At 47.1% G+C, this 16906-nt stretch overlaps 1 protein-coding gene across 1 annotated transcript in view; it reads right to left on the reverse strand.

The window, feature by feature from the left end:
• SUPT6H (suppressor of Ty 6 homolog (S. cerevisiae)) overlaps positions 1–14900 on the reverse strand; it is a 20264-nt gene extending 5364 nt beyond the window's left edge. Inside the window, exons 1-28 of the mRNA XM_009081577.1 lie at positions 14792–14900; positions 14167–14319; positions 13910–13980; positions 13636–13638; positions 13284–13479; positions 12512–12596; positions 11848–12121; positions 11135–11236; positions 10556–10672; positions 9654–9743; positions 9027–9169; positions 8623–8774; positions 8011–8109; positions 7728–7857; positions 7471–7621; positions 6912–7066; positions 6202–6397; positions 5713–5852; positions 5519–5636; positions 5361–5437; positions 5049–5184; positions 4500–4637; positions 4049–4216; positions 3252–3379; positions 2004–2211; positions 1383–1530; positions 1016–1158; positions 109–249 (exon numbers count right to left, since the gene is read on the reverse strand). Coding sequence (XP_009079825.1) covers positions 109–249; positions 1016–1158; positions 1383–1530; positions 2004–2211; positions 3252–3379; positions 4049–4216; positions 4500–4637; positions 5049–5184; positions 5361–5437; positions 5519–5636; positions 5713–5852; positions 6202–6397; positions 6912–7066; positions 7471–7621; positions 7728–7857; positions 8011–8109; positions 8623–8774; positions 9027–9169; positions 9654–9743; positions 10556–10672; positions 11135–11236; positions 11848–12121; positions 12512–12596; positions 13284–13479; positions 13636–13638; positions 13910–13980; positions 14167–14319; positions 14792–14900 — 3771 coding nt within the window. The remainder of the gene's footprint in view (positions 1–108; positions 250–1015; positions 1159–1382; positions 1531–2003; positions 2212–3251; positions 3380–4048; positions 4217–4499; positions 4638–5048; positions 5185–5360; positions 5438–5518; positions 5637–5712; positions 5853–6201; positions 6398–6911; positions 7067–7470; positions 7622–7727; positions 7858–8010; positions 8110–8622; positions 8775–9026; positions 9170–9653; positions 9744–10555; positions 10673–11134; positions 11237–11847; positions 12122–12511; positions 12597–13283; positions 13480–13635; positions 13639–13909; positions 13981–14166; positions 14320–14791) is intronic.
• Between the last annotated feature and the right edge of the window lie 2006 nt (positions 14901–16906).

Genomic DNA, 16906 nt, shown 5'->3' on the forward strand with positions numbered 1-16906 from the left:
TTGAAAAGTCATTTAAGGAACAGAGTGATTAACCAAACTGATTCTTTGGTATTGGCTCCAGGCTCCTCCAGCTATTGCTGGACATGTAAAAATCGAGTGCTTTCATACCTTCACCCTTTCTTCTGGTCGCTTGACCACCTTATCACTAAGAAATTTTGTTGGGATGAAGCCAGCAACACCGTTATCCAGACGTGTCTTCACTCCAATGGCTTGACCTGGGCAGGAACCACTGTCAAAATGGTTCCAAACCTTGAGCAGGGCAAAAGGAAAAAGTAATTCAGTATGGAAACAAAATAGCCACAGCAGTTCACACTCAAACCAGTCCAAGAGCTGTGTCAGCAAAGTGGTGCAGCCAAGCAGAGACATGTGGAAGGGCAAGGGACAGAGGACTTCAACGAATGCTACCCAGTAATGCAATCTTCCTACTCCAGTTCTGCTCAGCTTGTGGCACTTTGCAGCCAGGAAGGTCAGAACATTTTTAGACCCTGAACCCAAAACTGCAGCCAGGGCTGGTTTCTAACAAATGCTATAGGGGTTTAAAGTCACAGATTACCCAGGCTGGAATTCAGTGTTTAGAAGAGACCTAAAATACAGCTGCATTAAGCAGCAGGGGGTCCAGATAAGTTCTTATAATTGAGAAGGTGGCAGAACCTTCTGTTCTCAGTGTCATGGAAAACACTCTGTGTAAAACACAATCCTAGACCTGCTTTATGTATTCTGCTTTATGTATTTGCAAAGAACTGGTCAGCTTAGCCCCAGGTCCATTTCACTCATCCCAGTTCACTAAAATCCATAATGTAGCCATAAAAGACCTGTCAAATCTATACTGAAGCAATTAGACAAAAGTGAACCAGATTATATTTGCAGTCAAAGGCCACATCAGGTTGGGATCCCGGGGCACTGCAGACACAATCTTGGCTCTGATATCTTGTCTCCCATGAACCCTACAAAACGCCCAAGCCTGCCAAGAGCAGACTTCTGATGAAGGCAGGCCCTTTAGGAGAAGCAGCCTCACCTCGCTGAGCTCTGGAAAGTTATCCTGCTGACAGAAAGGACACTGCCAAAGGCCAGTTTCGTCGTTCCGTATTGCCTGGTCATAGCTTTCTCCTTGTGGGCGCCTGTGGGCAATGCCAGTCACATTGCAGATGATCATTTTACCTGTGGTGTGATGGGACAGAAGAAGGAAAGAATAAGAAACCAGAGCTGGGCAGTTCCCTAGATCTAACATAGTCATGCATGGTGGTAGGAGACCACCCAGGTGCTTGAACAGCTGCTTCACATACACACAACCATGGCACCATCGCATCGTGCTAACCAATGTCCCTTTGCCCCACCTTTACACATCCTACATCGATTTAGGATGGCAGAAACCAGGGATGTACCTATATAAAATGTCTCTGGAGTTTCTTTGGTCAGCATATTGAAGACCTCTTCTGTGTTTGGAGAACGATATGGAGTTCTCAGGTCCTTATATCTGCAGCTTAGTTCAGCTCGAATGTCATATAAAGTGATGTGCTTGTCACCATAGCCCTATGTGGGAGTCAAAGGTTATAAAGGCATGAGCAGCAGGAAGGAGGTCCACAGGGAATCCAGAATAAGTTATGGAAGAATTCAAAGAGCTTATCAAACAGCAAATCCAAAAAAAGAGGAAAGCACTGGGTACCATCAAACAGTGGAACTCAGTCACAGGATGTTGAAGAGGTCAAAAGGACAAACACATTCAGAAAAAAACGTAGATAATTTCAGGGGGAACAGCCTAAATGGTTTAATTACTGCCTCCTGCCTCCTTCCTCCCTCTGCTCCAAGTGTATTTTCTGCAAGCATTTACTACATGCCACTGTCAGACACTGAGTACTCATTGTGGCTGTTTATACATTTCACAACAGCACAGCTAGAGCTCAGCTCCGAAAAAGGAAAAGCGTCACCAGCTATAAAACACAAGAACACAAGCTGAGCAGCAGAGTTTCCTTTCTGTTTCTCAGCACCAGGAACCCCAAGTGCACCTGTCTTTCCAGTTCTTCAGCAAAGGCATCGAGATCCAGGTCTTTCAGGCGCTCAGGGTTTTCCAAGATCTCCTCCAGAGCTCCTGCAGGATTAGCATCCTCGGCCGACTCATCATACTCCAAAGCATCCACGGCCATTTTCCTTGCCCATTCGTAGGTTTCAGGATGGACTCTAGAGCCATCTAGGACCTCGATGTAGGAATCAGTGCTGAAATAAAACCAAAGCAATGTTCAGGTAAGGGTTCTAAGGGTTCCAGCTGCTCCTGCAGCTCAACAATCAAATCTGCTGCTGAGCACTGCCACTGCCCTCCCAGGAACAAACTGCTCTAAAAAGGACCCAATTAATTATTCATCACTAAATCAACAGCAGCCAAGGCAAGACCTGGCAAATTCCAGTCTGTAGCTCCTGCGCTGCAAAGATACAGCCAGGTATTGTGGATGCTGGATGGATTTCATCCCGCTGTGTACCACAGCTGCTCCAAGAGCACACAGCTCTCTGCAGTTTCTCTCCTCATACAGATTCAGTATTGGCAACTGGCAGCACAGCCATCTGCACTGAGCTGTTTGGACAAGGTTGCACTTTGTCCCCTGCATCTCTGGGATTTGTATCCTTCAAGAACCAGGGATCTAGCAAGGCTGGACCAGTCAGTGTAGGGATTCAGCCAGGTATCCATTATCAGACTGCTTTTTTCTAAGGCAAAAAACCTTGGAGAAAGCATGTTTCCAACAAGTGACCCTTCTGTGCAGAGCAGTCAGGCAGAGATTTAGAAATGAGGTTACAGCTGTCCTCAAAACACCTCTCGTGTAGTTATCAGTAACCTGAAGCTCTACAAACTTCCCAGTACTGCTGCTGGTTTAATTGGAAGCTAAACTGCCCAGTTATTCCTCAAATTTGAAACTTCAGAAAAGTACTGTTGGCAGAACCAGCCAGAAGCTAAGCTGAAGTGCATATGGATTGCTAACGACTACGTTAGAGAACAATTGGTTTTAGTTTAGTTCTTCTGGGCCACAAAGGGTCTTCACATCAGAGCAAACTATATATAATTCATGTTCTGCAGCTCACACTGCTGCTGTGCAAGTTTAGATGCCCTTAAGAATCAGATTTATATAACAAGCAATACATGCACTTGGCCAGAAATCAGAAGGGCCACACAAAAACTCCTGGAAACATGGATTCTTGGGAACAAGGTCGCTTCAGTCTGTCACTAACCTAACTCCACACAACACTGAATACAACCCAATACCCACCTATCACCCAGTGATGCTGTGTCAATTTTGATGAAGCCAGCACAGTTGATAAACACTTTGGGTCCCATGTGACACATTGTAACCAGTTGGGTCCTGTTCTCCAGACGAGTGTTGTTTTGTTTTAAGATCTAGAGAGAAAGGTATAGTATAAACTCTGCTATTCAGACACAATACTGTCAAGAGGTTGTAGACTTCCTATCCCTGGGAGTGTTCAAGACCAGACTGGACAGGGCTCTAAGTAACCTGGTCTACTGGAAGGTCTCCCTGCCCATGAGAGGGACATTAGAACTAGATGATCTTTAAGGTCCCTTCCAACCAAAACCATCCTGTGACTCTCTGGGAAAAGCAGAGGACTTACACTGGACACCGCAGGGTTCAAAGCCTCTGACACACACCCATCATAACTCATAAGTTGTTGCACCCTGCCTGTGTCTCAACGTTGTGTGAAAGAAGATGATTCGACACAAAAACAGCTCTAACTCCCAGGGAAAGTGTTGGCATTTTGTCTTGTGCTTTCTACACTATGGAGGCGTCTTGATGCTGTAAGAGCACATTCATTCCTGTGGGTTTGGGAGCTGGCTAAGATTGATGGATCTGCTGAGCTGTTTGGGTCTGTCAAGGACATTAGTCCATGCATAGCTTCAGGGTGAGGCACAGTGAGGTAACACATGCTAAAACACATGTCAACAGAGCTGTGAGTTGCACCTGGCACATGGGACCCTGACTCATCTCCTGACAGCACTTGCACATTCTTGGTGATGTACTGTCCCTGTAGGCAGGGACAGAAGCCTCCTTACCTTTAGCAGGTGAGTGCCTTTGCGTGGTCCCAGGCCACACACGTACTGCAGCAAAGCCTGGCTGTGAGGGTGAGCTATGGCTCGATTGACATCCACCCCCACCTCGTTCACACGGTTTATGAACTCGCAGTACAGTGCGTTCAGCAGATCCTCCTTCACCACGTGCTCCTGGCAGAGAGAAGAGGCGTTAGCCTCGCAGGAGATGGATCTGTGCAACACTTGGCTGTAAGCAAACACAACACACTGGCTCCCAGGAGCTGTGCTGCACCTCAGAGTTACCCCTGAGAACAGCCTAAAGGCAGGAGGCAAAAAGAGGTGCTGAATACGGCATAGAACAGGCAGAATGTGCACCAGTTAAACTTGGAATCTTTTTGACAGCAAAACCTTCTAGGCCACTTTCTCTTGCAGAGAAGCATCTTCCTTGCCCAAGGATTTCACAAGGAAAATTTACCTGCAGAGGGTGGAGCTTTAAGCAGAGAATATCCTCATCGGAGCTGCAGACCTGAGCAAACTCTATGAGAGGGTCCTGAATGCGGCGAGCAAGGGAGACAGCCTGACGCAGCAGAGGAGGGTAATCCCGGAATTCATTCTGCAACAGACAAGCAGGGAAAACCCTGAAGGTGTCTTCACACTTTGTAGCAGAAGCAGCAAAGCCACGCCAGACAGGGACTGGAGCAAGGGAAGCATTTGGTGTTCAGGGTGAAGGAAGCCAAGGTCAAAGGCTTCCATGACCTCTGCTGCAATTAGGAACGAAACAATCTCACTCAGCTGAGCAAGATTCATTTCAGACTACATCAATATCCACTTTGTACATCTGCTGCTGATCTCTTCAGGGAAGCCTAAGTAAGACGTTTTGCCTTGATCCAAAGATCACTATGCAACCATCTGGATGGATCATGAGACAGAGATGATGCAGGGCAGGGCCAGCACAACAAATGGAGGATGAGACAGCGCAAATGGGAGACAGACTAAGCGATAGTCAAAATAGCAGAAGGTTCACCTCAGACTTCTTGCTGTTCATGTAGAGGATGGCTAGTTCATTGTCCACCAGCTCCACTCCAATAGAGGACAGCTGCTGCCCTTGGTCCAGTTCATGAACAATTCTCTTTACATCTTCCATCAGCATCTGAGCATCCCTAGGGAGAGACAGCCAAGGGGATTGAGGGGAGAGCACAATGTTTGGTCTTGGAATCACTTAAGGAGACAACCCCAATGGGTCACATCACATCACAGACAGAAATAGTGTAAAGTGGACAGGCATGAGGAAAGGACTGCAAAGAGATTGGGAAGTGGAAAGGACACAAAGACTGACCTGTTCTCGCCTGCAATTGTCACCACATGAGGCTTCTTGTTCAGGAGGAATTTTTTCAAGGTTTCAATATCCTGGGCCTGGTAAGGAAAGCAAGACAGATTAGAGTAGAAAAACTAAAGGGTTTCTGTCATCTCAACGCTAGCTGCACCAAGGCTCACCTTCTTTTCCCTCTCTTCCTCACGCCAAGCATTCCTTCTCTTTGTGAAATGTGGCAATCGGAGGAAGTCTGTAACCTCTCCCTCTCCATTAACAAGGGCACAAAACACGGGGTGGTCCCTGTGAAACAGATCACTCAGACATGGAGGACTGCTAAAGCTGGACATGCATCCAGAAGCCATTCCCTCCCTCCTACCTGGCTGATGAAAATGCAATGCCTAGCACCCGAATCCCCTTCCCTTGGTTTTCATCCATGAAATCATCATCTTCCTCCACTTGCTGGTCAGGACGGTATGCAGCGACTTTTAACCAGTTGTACAGTTTGCGGCTGCAGGCCTGGGTAGTGCAGAGAAGGGGAGAGAAGAGTTAGAAAATCCACTGCAGGTGCTTTGGCATAGGCCTTCCACAGAGGGAAGGTCATGGACCTTGCTTAAAGCAGCAAGATAATGTATTCTGCCAGGACTGGGACCAGTTCTCCAGTACCGTGAAGCCCATCTTCCCTCCCACTGATATATCTGCTTTTCTCTCCACCCTTGGCAAAGACCCAGACTTGACTTCTACTGTCTCCTCCTCCTCCTCCCCAAGTTCCTGTGTGTGGCCTGTCAGCAGCTATCCCCAGCACACTGTGGGACTGTTAGCGTTTGAAACTCCAGCTCTGATCAAACCCATCTGTCTCCTATCTCACCTTGAGAACATACTCCTTGGCCTCTACCAACAGCTTGTTCTTCAACTCTTTGGCCATCTGCACGTAGAGGAACTGGTTGAGGGAGCGCTCAATGGCCATCGTGCGCTGCCGATTCCATTCCTGCACCTGGTGGCTGAACTCATCCCGGTAATAGAACTGTTTGATCTCCTCAAAGTAGGTCTGGTCACTACCATAACTGCAAGAAAGGAGAGAAGGAGGTACAGAAAGGCTCCAGGTGCCTGCACTGACACCATCACTGGCAGATTACTGTAAGGGGATGCAATAGCAGCACCTTAGATTCAGAGAGCTGCCTGGAAAAAATAGGGAAGAGCCAATCCTGCCACCAAATACTGCTTTAGCTGTAGAAGTTATGCTGTAGACAGATCACAGCCACTCCAGCACACCCATATTGCATAGTGTGGCCACTCAGAGGGAAGGAACCAATGAACACATAGTGGTTGGGAAACAAGCATCACCTTCCACAAAAATCCCAAAGGCTTCAGAGTTTGCCTTCAAATGAGTAAGCCAGGTGTCTGCTCAAGTTTTCACTATGATGAAAAAAGCAAGACCCTGAGAGGATGTTTAACATTAAGGTGCAGAAAACTACCAGGCCATGACCTTCAGGTGCAGTTTGGGTTACAGAGGAGCTCTGAGAACACAGCAGCACTGGATGAATGAGCTCTGCCAAGGCACAGCTGGTGGGAACTCACCCCTCCACTCCTTTCATGTCAATGCTGATATCTATAGTGAGCAGAGCCTCGTCCTCTGCCAGGCTCATTTTCAGGAACTGATCATCTCGCAGCTCCTTCACAGGCTTGTTCTTCAAGTATTTAAAGGAATAGGCATAGTGGGCTTCATCAATATCCTGGGAAAGAAGAGAGACAGTCAGCATGCACACAGGGCATTCATGAAGAAAGACCCCTCTGTATACCATGTCAGACAATGGTTTTGATTCAATACCCCCTCAGCCCCATGCCTGCCAGTCTGCATTTCCTTCCCCAGCAGGACACGGCAGAATTCATTCCCAGTCCCAGAGAGACACAGACTGCTCCAATAATTGAAGGCAACATATCAACAGTGAGAATCAGGTCTGATGAAACACTGAGACTAAAAATGCAGCATGCTGCTGAGCTGGCCTCTGCAACAGCCCAGTTCACGTGCTGCTCTGAGGTTTATTCAGAGTTGCCACTGACATGGGAGAACAAGCCTTTGTGTGTTATTTAGATCCTTCCCTGAACTGACCCACAGAGTCAGAGCTTCCTTCCTTACCTTCTTCCCCTTTTTGGTTGGTGAAATGTTGATTTTAGCTCGTTCTTGGAAAGTCTGTCTCAGGACCTGTCTGACCAAGGGCTCCCTGGCTATCTGCAAAGCCACCATGTACCGAGCTCCTTCCAGCACAGCTTCAGGGCTTGGGAATTGACTACAAGGGAAAAAGCAGCATGAAGGCTTAGGGCTTGAGAATGGCCCCAGATACCCTCACTTGTGTCACATCTGCCAGACTTGCACAAAGATCCCCCCACACTGACCTACACACATAATCCTTGGCCAGCTCCAGGGGCTCTGCAGGGAACTGCTCTGTCTCGTGGCGCTGGTAACTGTCTCGGAGATTCTCCCCAAACTGCTCAGGTGTCAGACCAAATTTCTTAGCCAGGCCATCTAGTAAAAAAAAACCAAACAGAAAACCAATGAGGACAAAGGTACCAGCTTACACTGAGTAAAATTATCAATCTTCCTTCTACAGCTAAGTCACAGCATCCAGCAGAGCATGTGGGCCAGGCCACTGCTCAGCATGACAGAGCACAGCCTTACCCAGCCCAGCTGCCTGGCAGATGGTGTACATATCCCGACGGGAAGCTTGCTTCAGCTCAGGTCCTTTCTGCTCATCATCTTCTGCATCCTCCCCTTCACCTGTAGGAAGGTTATGTTTAGCAAGGTCTCGTTACAGAGGCATCCAGACAGCTGGAGCATGTCAGAAGCACAGCAAAGGGATTAAACAAAACCTACATTGTGCAACAGAGTCTCTAAATCCCACAAACGCATCTCAAAGGTCACAGTAGCCTTAAAGTTATTCAGGGTTGGAAAAGGACCCTAAAAACACTATCTTCAGTTTCACTCTTTTGCAGTTTTGATAGCATTATGTCTGGGTTGTACATTAAAACATACAGCAAGGTGGCTGATCCTTGTTTTGGCCCCTGCCATGAGGGGTGGTATTCACATTCCATTGGAAAGAGCACCTTGTGTGACAAACTAAACATTTTCAGAGGTGCCTGGAAGACCTGGCACCGACTTGAGATAGAAGGGAACAGCAGAGATGCTCTGTGCAAGCAATAGGCTTTTCAACAAGCTTTCTCAACTATTCTTTTGAACCAGGATTCTCCAGCAGCTCACAATTAGGAAACTATCAAATCCAAGGAGACAAACCTTCCTCCTCTTCACCATCCTCTCGGATACGCTTTTGCTTCTTTCGAGCAGCCTTGGCAGCATTCTGCATCTTGGGGATGTCTCGCCCATAGTACAACAGGAAGTGATTGTACACATCCTTCAGCTCATCCATGGACTGCACGTCCTTCAGCCTATGATAGCAAAGTCAACATGTTACACCCTGCCTGCAGCTGAGCTGTGGTCAGAGCACTCGAGGAATCTGCTCAGATCAGGGAGAAAGAGTATCATCTTCCCAAAGAGTTTGAAGTATTTCTCATTACTGGCTCTATGGGGGAGGCTAAAATCAATGCTCTGCCCTGGCCATAGAGCCTGTGCTGTTTGGGCAAGTTAACACACATTTTAACTACTTTTGGAATGAATACAGGAAAGTCATGGCATCACACCTCTCCATGTCAGTAGTATCCAGGGCCCTTATTCCATCAGCCAAGGGCTTGTCTGGGTCAGCAGAGATTTGTTCATACTGGTAGGCCTGCATCTTCTCAAACAGTCGTGTCAGGTTCTGCTTGCGGATCTTCAGCTGGGTCCACTGATGTGAGAACAACAGAATCCCAGTGAAACACACCACTGCAGTGTCTGTCTCCTCCCTTCCCAAACTGAGGGGGGGGGTCACAGGATCTTGGGATATTTGTCATAGAAAAATAATCATCAAAATCTCCAACCACAGCCAAGCCCCAATGTGACACATGTGGCAGATCTCATCTCAGAGGTGGATTTTAACAGAGGAAAAAAAATAATCAAGGTTTGGATCTACCTGATAGTAGAGAAGGAACCTGCACTGCTGGCAGGGAAGGTCACTACACAAAAAAACCTGGGTGAAGTGGAGGATTGTTTTGAATCCTCTTTTGTCAGGTAACACCTTATCATCACATAACAGTAAACATGAAAAAAAACATGGGTTAAAAAACCCACACAAAGTTTCCATGGCCAAAACAATCTGCTGAATGTATCAGGCTAGGTGAGGAGACATGTTAAATATTGAAAGGACGACTGGCAGTGAAAACATTCCTCACCTTTTCATCCCACTGCCACACTCTCCACAGGTCATTGATGTGCAGCTCTGGCTCCACATACTCCTTTCTGTAGAAGGCGATGAACGGGACCTGTGTCAGAAGTGAGACTCATCACCACTGTGCAGGACACTGGGCTGTTCCTGGCAGCCAGCAGCCCAGAGAACGCTCCTGTTCCATGTGGGAGAAGAAGCTAAAGGGGCAGCAGTATAGGAGATGCAGCAAGCCATGCCCCAGCTCTTATTCCACCAAAGAATATACCACACAGACCAAAAAATTCAACAACATCAGGGAACACTCAGAAGTGAGACTCATCACCACTGTGCAGGACACTGGGCTGTTCCTGGCAGCCAGCAGCCCAGAGAACGCTCCTGTTCCATGTGGGAGAAGAAGCTAAAGGGGCAGCAGTATAGGAGATGCAGCAAGCCATGCCCCAGCTCTTATTCCACCAAAGAATATACCACACAGACCAAAAAATTCAACAACATCAGGGAACACCGAAGAGCTGCCAAGCCATGCCCCAGCTCTTATTCCACAAAAGAATATACCACACAGACCAAAAAAATTCAACAACATCAGGGAACACCTCAGCGAAGAGCTGAATGGACCAAGTAAGGCTCATAAAACTGAAATTCCCTCATCTCATTTAGCATCAATTTGTTGAGGATCAGGGAAAGACAGTGACAGCAACCCCATCAAACAGGCCTTAAAAACCTGCATTGCCATAGGTCACATAAAATGAGCTGCACTTCCCAATGAAGCAACATTTTGTCACAGGAAAGGTATGGTATGTCAGCCCCTTCTAATCTGCTGCCCTAAATATTTCCAGCAGCCTCTCTGCTCATCCTGTCTGGATATGGAGGCAGCAACTGAGACCTTAGTAATGATGCAGAGCTGCAAATTACCTCAAAATGCTGATTTCTCATGAAATTCAGGGCTTCTTTAATCTTCTGGATGGTGCTGGGCCCCTTGCGGCCGAAGCTGCTGCTGGCTTGTCCACGGTCAAGGTAGTCAGAAGTTTCCTAAACATGAAAAACACATTGTGTTGATCATATTCCTGAGCTGATCCCTTAAAGAATTGCCCAGGCTACAGCTGGAAAACGGTGTTCTTCTGTTAGCTGGGAATGCAGGCTTAGGAACACACTGATTTTAGACCACAGAGAAGCATCTGTGGCCTGACTTTAAGCCTGATTGGCTTAAAGAAAAAGGCAAAAGCAGCACCTGGCCAAGGTAACTTATGGTCAAAAGCAGATCGTGACTAACACTAGTTTGTCCCTAAGTGCACAGTGACTCAGAGATCTTTCAACCACTCTTGACAATTATTCTTGCAACTTCTTTGTGTTCCTTTCTGTCATGTTTTATGGATGTGAAAATGAAGACATGTGTCTGTGAATTGACCTCCTCAAAACCGGAAAGGAAGGTGTATTGGGCACTACATTCCTCTCAGCAGACTCTTGGAACAAGTCTCAGGCATAGTCTTTTACCTGCAAGGAGATGGTAGGTGTTGCAAATGCATTCCTGTAAATCCAGTCAGCTTCTTCCTCCAGTTCATCATCTTCAGCACTCTTCACTGGGATGGATCGCAGCTGTGGAGAGACAACAGCATGAGCAGAGGCAGTTCCAACACCAGGGCTTGCACTGTTCAGTGGAAATCTGAATCCAGAGTCAAATTTAGGCAAAAGTATGAGACACCAGAATGATTCCTCACAGCCTCTCTCTTTTGAGAGCAGTGTAAGACACAGTACCTTGGAATAAAGTGGGTTACAGCAGTTGTGTGTTGGCTGGTATGTAGATAGGCTAGAAACCCTTCCAAACCTTCTCTGGCACTGCACCTCTTGCTGCCCAAAGGTCCAGCTCAAGGGATTCCTAACAGCATCCAGCACAAAGCCATCTCAGCAGAGCCCAAGCTCAGCACCACTCCTAGCAGTGCAACACTGGCACCCAGTGGCCACAGGGAAACTGTGAACGGGGCTAAACCTGAGCTTATACAGGTACAGCAGTTCCCAAGTCACTGATATGACTGAATGCAGAGTTTTAGCCTATAATTTAAAAGGTAGGACCTTCAAAGAGGCAAAGAGAGATGCCAATCCAGTAGCAACCAGGTGGTACCGGGCCTGCAGCTCCCAGGCCTGGGAACCAAATGCTCAGTGGGAACGAAAACGCTTTCTGCCTGCACACCTGCAGCCTCTTCCCTCACCTGGAACCTCTCTGGCATGTCTGTCATGCGGATCTCATTGTCCTGGTCTGTGAGGTGACTGCTCTCCAGCTCACTGGGCTCATACATCTCAAAGATGCTGCGCCGACTGACACGCTTCTTGGTAGTCTTTTTGGGTCGTACACGAGTCTCCCCTTCGGTTTCTTCATCCTCATACTCATATTCCTCCTCCATCTCCTCATCGTACTCGTTGTACTTCTCAAACTCATCATAGTCAAAGTCCACACCAAAGATTTCCTGGGCTTCCTGCAAAGCACTGGAAGGCAAAAACTATGGTTCAGCCCCACAGTGCAGTTCACAGAACAGCACACAGTGGAGGCCAGGGGTACCTGAGTCTAAACCTTAATTTTCTACCCAGGCTAAAAAATCAGGGACAGGTACACAACCATGAGCTTTACATGCAAACACTTCTCTTAAGACTCTGGTTTTGGTATCTCTTTAAAAAAAAAAAACCCACGGGAGAAAGGAATAAGTCACAGATTTCAGAAATCACAGGTTAGAAGCTCCATGTTTAAATTTACCAGGTTCCTTTGGGGAGGGAGACCAGCAGTATCCAACCACAAGCTGAATCACTCTGCAGTTGCAAGAACTAAGTAAGCTGAGCACCGTTTTCGAGGCTCCAGGCCAATTTCCAATCAATACTTACGCATCTGTGTATCCTGGAAGCTTCTTTCTCCATTTTGGCTTCTTCAGAGGTTGTCCATCATCATCCACAATGAAATCATCGATGTCTGAACATTGAGAAACAATTTAGTGGTCAGGATACTTGCATGTTTAACCGGTACCTCTGATAAAGCTCAGCTCAGCCAGTGCAGCTATGAGCCTCCACCACAGACCTAAGCTTGCCCCTGGCTGTCAGTCTGCCCAGCTCCCCACAGCATCTCCTACACCAGCCTTGGACATTCCAGGAGCCTGAACCACAATAACAAGCTAGAACGAACTTCCAGACACAGGCAAAGCATTTGGCAATTATCTGCAGCTCAGTGCACTGAGAATGCAGTCAGGAAAGGCCTTGCAGCTTTGGACAGCAATTCTGGAAACTCTTTCAGTGTGGTGGCAGCAGCAGTGACAGGCTGATGACCAGGAAAAGTTGGGCAGGCATGCACTGTGCTACTAGGTACAAAACAGGGCCTTGATTCCCTTCCTTTGAAGCATTTTCTGTTTTGAGGCAGCTTAAGGAAGACCTTCAATACCTCAGCACACATAAAGTGCTTCTGCACAAAGTGGTTTAGACAGACAAACTAAACCTGTCACCCAGACATGTTTAATTTTAAAGACTGTACTAACCAGACCAGCAGGAGCTTTACTATGACAAGGTCACAGCCTTTGGTTACTTCTAGCTCAGAGAAAGTCTGAACTTTGTTCCTGAGCTTTAATCCTAGGACAAACTTTGGATGTAATTAACAACCCATACTCACCGGATTCATCTTCCTCCTCCTCCTCTTCCTCTTCCTGTGGAGCAACAGGGGCTTCAACAGCTTCCCCTCCTTCCTCGCCTTCCCCATCCTGAAAGATTTCTTCAGCAATGGCTTCTTTCTCATGTTCTTCCTTTCCATAGTCTTCTGCTTCATCATCCTCATCATCAGACATTTTTCGCACACGCCTGAATTTTTGCTGGAAGGAAAACGCCTTGTTAAGCACAAAAAAAAATCCTGGCATAGCACTTGAGCTCAGTGTGGGCTTTGCCAGGCCAGCACTGCACTTCCTCCACAGGCACCTGACAGGGAGCAGGATGGAGCCCAGCACAGGCACACAGGAGAGAAGAGCCACCCCCTCAGGAGCTGTGCTGGTGTCACTTCCATGCTGTCACCACCAGTGTTGGCCTGGCTTGATGTGCCTCTAGCAACTGTTACCAAAGGAGCTTTCGAGCCCATAATAGCCTGTGATGACTTTGAGGTTAGCACCGTGCAGAAGAAAGTGCTGTCCCTTTCCAAGAGGTCAGGAGCAGATGCGAGGCATTGCTCACTCATTCCATGCTGGAGCCCACCCTCCTCTGTGCCAAGACACAGCACACCATTAAGAGCAGCATAAGAACACAACTCACTCTTTTGACTTTGACACCCAAGTTCTCTTCAATGAGATCAAAATCATCATCCTCCAGGCGGTCATCAAAAGCTAGAGAAGAGACCAGAGATGAGTTACACTCTCCCTTTACTAATGTGGGAATGCACCTAGCCCAGAAGTATACAGCTTATCCAGCCCATGCAGGCACCTAGGGCAGAGGGAGAGCTCTGCTCTCTGGCAGGGCAGGGTCAGAGTATTACACTGTGGTCTGCTACGAACAACCACCATAAAACTTACTGCGCTTTCTCTTTTTGTGGCCAACATCATCCTCAGAGTCTCCAGAGTCACTAGCTTCTTCCTCCTCTTCTTCATCATCATCATCATTAATGAATCCTTTCAGGTTGCCCTGCTCATCTTGATCGTCGAGATTCAGCTCCTCCTCTTCCTCATCTGGGGTGGAGACCAGCACGTGTCAGATGGATGTTCACTCACTGGTTACCCACTGAGACTCGGCTCAGTGCAAGCAGCATCTTCCTTCACACCATCCACACAGAGCTTTAACTGAACACTTTTACTGACAAACAACCCAGGCATCTGCTCATGCCACAACCCCACTTCTTGTCTCATGGCCTCACGTTCTCTCGGCAGAGAGAGCAGGTGGAGTGGTCACACTGTGAGAATTCTTCTGCTTTTACTGTTTACTATAAAATTCTGTGACTGCAAGTCCCACAGGAGTGAAGCAGTGTATTTTTATTGCCAAATATAAAAAACACCTAAGTACTTTGAGGAAGGGAAGCACTTAAACAGCTGAGATTATTGACTACAGGTAGCTCTGGTAACATAGCACAGTTATTTCTCCATCTGCAGAGTCATGGGATGCAGAATAGAGCAGCGAGGCACACAGACAATTCAGCAAACTCACCATCCTCATCTTCCTCTACAAACTTCTTGGTTACTCTGGGCACAACCTCCCCATCCTGGTTGTACTCCTCCTCTGACTCCTCTGCTTCGCTTTCTACAAAGTCAGACATGGCTGCAGTGTCTCACACAGCAACTGGGGAAAGAGGAAACGTTTATGGTATCAGCTGAGCAAGCAAAACACAAGCACTTCCCCCTTCAGGTTTCAGAGAGAAGACATCTAAGGCGAGAGGGTTTCAAATTAGCTATTGAGGCCCTGAATTACCCAGTGTCCACCTTGCCTGGACATCCCTGTCACCAGAGATTAGGCAAGTGAAGCCATCAGCCAAGTGCTGCCAGCTCCTGCCAAGCTGTGTCTGGGTGAGCAGGACAGGAGCTGTCACAGCAGTGCTCATTACACAGTCCAGCTCTGGCTGCAGCCAGAGCACTTCATCCCATCCACATGTGCCTGGGAAAGCTCCCACTGATGCTGCACGGCATTAGGCACACAGTCCAACCAATTAGGATCTTAATATGATTAATCCTCACTCGGTTAATGAAGCCAGGGCAACCCTGAAAAGGGCCTTGCCTGAGCTGCGATTGCCAGCTGTTAGCAAAGCTCTGCAGAGCCCACAGAGAGAACACGAGAGAGGTATGGAGGGGGCTGGGCTGGGGCTGGAGTCTCCTGGCTGTCCAATTTTATTGCCCCATACAGCTGGAGCTGCCACCAGGAAGTTCCAGGCCAGGAGCCTCTTTCCAGAGAAGAGGAAGCAACAAGAAACTATAAAACCAGGGTGTTCTCTATATCCAGAACCTTTTGTTTGATATTTTTCCCCAACCTGGAAGCAGCATAAATCATTCTTGGCAGAAAGAACAGTGTGTCCATAAAGACAGGGCTCAAGATCTTTCTCTCTGAGCCTTCCACTTGTGGTTACAAACTCACTGATATTTTAAAAATCTTAAAAGTTTTTTATAACTCCTTTTCATATATACCAAAACAACAGAAGCTTACACGAGTCAGCTATAAGGAAAAACAAATCTATTCCTCAAATTGCTGTGAGGATGAAAATGCCAGGCCAGGAAGAAGTACCAGTCTTTGGGAAAGTACAAACAGAAGCTCAGAGGTGTCAGATCTAAAGCCAAAACCTCCATATTAAATTACATCTGATGTAATTTAATGCACACACACATAAACCTACAGAGAAAAAAGATGAGAAAATAATTCCATATGCCAGGAAATGATACCTAAACAAACACTCTTCAAAATATTTCCAGAATCATTTCCCCGCTGCAAAAAAACAGCTGAAGGCAATCAGTCCCATATGGGACAACCTGATCAAGGCTTTGCCATGACACTTCCCATGTGCGAAAGTTCTTGTTCTGCCCCAAAGTCCACACATCTGGAGCACAAACACAACAACTTCCAGAAAACCAGGGACTTATTGCTCCGCTAAAGCTAGAAGAAAGAGGTCCAACACTGATCTTTTAAGTGGTCTTTTAAGTCTTAAAATACAAACAGCTCCAGAGGAATGTGCTGTCCATATCTTATTAAAGAAAACCCACAATAAAGACAAAGGAAAGGCCTCTGCCAGATTTCAGGCATGAGCACACAGCAGCTCACACTCCTTGGCTGCAGAATCCGTGGCTGTGGCCAACATCTATCTAGGATGCTCCAGACAGGCAGAAATCACAGGGAGCCAAGGCTACTGCTCTGCACTGAGACAGGACGTGGCTGCTCTGGCTCAGTGCTAGGTACAGGGTGAACCCCATCCTCGAGAGGACACTGTAGAAGTCACACATTTGGGTTTAAACATCCCTCTCAGAAATAACACCTCAGAGGGTGGCCCAGATGCCAGTTAAATATGCATTCCTGGAACAAAAGCCACTGATGAATTGTGTAACTACATATAGTGCAGGAACATGGACTATGTTCACCATGCTGTGTATGAATATTTTATCAACTTCACACTTTCTCACCAATTCTTTTGCTACAGGTATCCATCAGGGTGTATTAATATACATAAAACTGCTGCCTAAGTAGCTTTTCCTAGAGCATTTCTAAGTCTAATAACTTCATTTATCCCCTGCCCATGATCAACACACAAATCCAGCGAGAAAGAAAACGCTTTGTCATAGCACC

Source organism: Acanthisitta chloris, unplaced genomic scaffold (genome assembly GCF_000695815.1).
Source record: "Acanthisitta chloris isolate BGI_N310 unplaced genomic scaffold, ASM69581v1 scaffold12659, whole genome shotgun sequence".
Taxonomy (NCBI): Eukaryota; Metazoa; Chordata; class Aves; order Passeriformes; family Acanthisittidae; genus Acanthisitta; species Acanthisitta chloris.